At 49.4% G+C, this 2,540-nt stretch overlaps 1 protein-coding gene across 1 annotated transcript; it reads left to right on the forward strand.

Moving 5' to 3' along the window:
- Positions 1-233: 233 nt before the first annotated feature.
- LOC100828358 (ATP-dependent Clp protease proteolytic subunit) lies at positions 234-1,654 on the forward strand. The gene has a single exon (XM_003581397.4). It carries the CDS (start codon positions 336-338, stop codon positions 1,236-1,238), a length of 903 nt encoding a protein of 300 aa, XP_003581445.1. The 5' UTR covers positions 234-335; the 3' UTR covers positions 1,239-1,654.
- Positions 1,655-2,540: the final 886 nt, after the last annotated feature.

A 2,540-nucleotide genomic window follows, 5' to 3' on the forward strand; every position in this document is an offset into this window, starting at 1 on the left:
ATGTATCTATTCTTAAAAAACGTCTAGATACATGTAATATTTCGACAACAATTTAGAACCGGAGGGAGTAGCACCAATGTGCTCGAAGGATGTTTTTTTTTTAGAGGAAAAACCAGCACCAGCCTTTGAGCCATGCTGCACACACACCCCGAATCCTCAATTGAGAATCCAGAAAAGCCCGGCCCACCTTGAACAGATAACAAGAAACAACCGCACCCTTTCGCCCACATTTCGCAACCACTGGACCTGCTGCTCCTCCAACCTCGCAGCTGTTCTAGCCTCACTCTCACCTACAAGCCTCCCCCACCAATGGCTCCCCACCTGGCGACCCCAGCATGCACCCCACTCGTCTGGCTCTAACCGCCTCCTCCCCTCTCCCCACCATCCCGTCCCGGTCTCACCTCGCCGCGCCGGGACCCAAGCCCAAACCCAATCCCCTAAACCCAGCCCCAAACCCTAGCGCCGCCGCCGCCATGCTGCGCCGCCTCGCCTCCGCTGCCGCCCCGCGGGCCTTCTTCTCGTCCTCCCCGCCGGCGGGCTACACCGCTCGCCGCGAGTACGGGCTGGTCCCCATGGTGATCGAGCACACCTCCCGCGGGGAGCGCGCGTACGACATCTTCTCGCGCCTCCTCAAGGAGCGCATCGTCTGCATCCACGGGCCCATCGCCGACGACACGGCGTCGCTCGTCGTCGCGCAGCTGCTGTTCCTCGAGTCCGAGAACCCCGCCAAGCCGATCCATCTTTACATCAATTCCCCCGGCGGGGTGGTCACCGCGGGCCTCGCGATCTACGACACGATGCAGTACATCCGGTCCCCGGTCACCACGCTCTGCATCGGCCAGGCCGCGTCCATGGGCTCCCTCCTGCTCGCCGCGGGCGCGCCCGGCGAGCGGCGCGCGCTTCCGAACGCCCGGGTTATGATCCACCAGCCGTCGGGTGGTGCGTCGGGGCAGGCCTCCGACATAGCTATCCACGCCAAGGAGATCCTCAAGGTGCGTGACCGCCTGAACAAGATCTACGCCAAGCACACAGGCCAAGCCATCGAAAGCATCGAGAAGTGCATGGAGAGGGATATGTTCATGGACCCAGTGGAGGCGCACAGCTGGGGGCTCATTGATGAGGTCATCGAGCACCGCCCCGTTTCACTTGTTTCTGATGCCGTTGCCAGTGATCCACCGAGCACTGGTGGAGCTGGAGGAGGGGAAAACAAGGGAACAGAGGAGCCATCTCCGGCTTGATTGGTGGTTACAAGGTGCAACCCTTTTTGCATTCCTGGATTCAATGCTTAATTCTTACATATGGCTACAACTTGTTATTCTGGCAGCAGGGAGCTTATGCTCTAGCTAGCCCGTTCTTTCGCTACTTCAATTAGTTTGCTGCTGATAATGAATACAATCCTTGCTTAGCCGCATTGATCTTGATAGCTGCAGTTTTTAAGATGTTTGGCTAAAACCAGCAAAGTTCATGTTAAAGGATAAAAACAGCTGTATTTGCAGCATCATGATGTCTAGTTGGGAAATCTATAGCACACATGCTGAATAACTGGTTGTTGCATACTGGGATTCATAATTTTTAGTCAGTGCCTCCTTCATTATGCAATTTTTGTTGTACCGTGTTATCCATAAGACAAAAATAATGCACTTGTGTTCATGCAGTGTCCTCCCTCTAAAATAAGAACAATGTTCCATTGTTTGCTTTGCATAATTATGGTAACTTGTGGTTTCATTTCACATGACTGAACCCTTTGAATGCAAAATTAGTTATCTTTGAGAAAGGCTAGGTTGGCTTCAAGTTGATTGGGCTACCATTACAGAATACTTCCCTTGAGAGAATAAAATATAAAATGGATGTACTGTTGCAGAATTTTCCTTGAATGAATAAAGATAGGCTGGCTAAGATATACTCCCTCCGTTCCATATTCTTGTCGAAATCTTACATGTATCTAGACGCTTTTTAGGAATAGATACATCCATTTTTGGGCAAATTTGAAACAAGAATTATGGAACGGAGGAAGTAGTATTAAGCTACTATGCCAGTATGCCAGTACTCAGAGTCCATTAGTCATATTTTTAACCATATCTCTTATATACCATAGACAGATTTCTAACGCTGTCCTTATGCCATTGTTTGTGCACCATGTGAAACTGGCAAAAGGAAATATAAATTCAAGGATCTAGTATTTGCTACTACGTACATGGTAGTGGCCCATAAAGCCTTCAAAGCATGCACATCAGGTCTGTAAGGTTTAGGCTCACTGGAATCTAATAGGAATGTTTAACGATACATACAACCTTACATATTGGAGATGTTAGCACCAATCTTTGGTTTGTTTAGGGGGACAATGCGGTATATATAGCTTGAAGTGTTGTCGATACATCTAATTGTAAGGAAACATGTATGCAGACGAAAAGTTTCCTTAGAAACAGCTACTAAAAATGGATCTCACATTATGTGTGGCGCAAAACCACCAAGCTGCTCCATTCTTGTAATCACTTAGCCCAGTTGCATCCAGTGTACTCCCTCTAAAACAAAGATCACCT

The sequence above is a fragment of the Brachypodium distachyon genome, chromosome 5, assembly GCF_000005505.3.
Source record: "Brachypodium distachyon strain Bd21 chromosome 5, Brachypodium_distachyon_v3.0, whole genome shotgun sequence".
NCBI classification, from domain to species: domain Eukaryota; kingdom Viridiplantae; phylum Streptophyta; class Magnoliopsida; order Poales; family Poaceae; genus Brachypodium; species Brachypodium distachyon.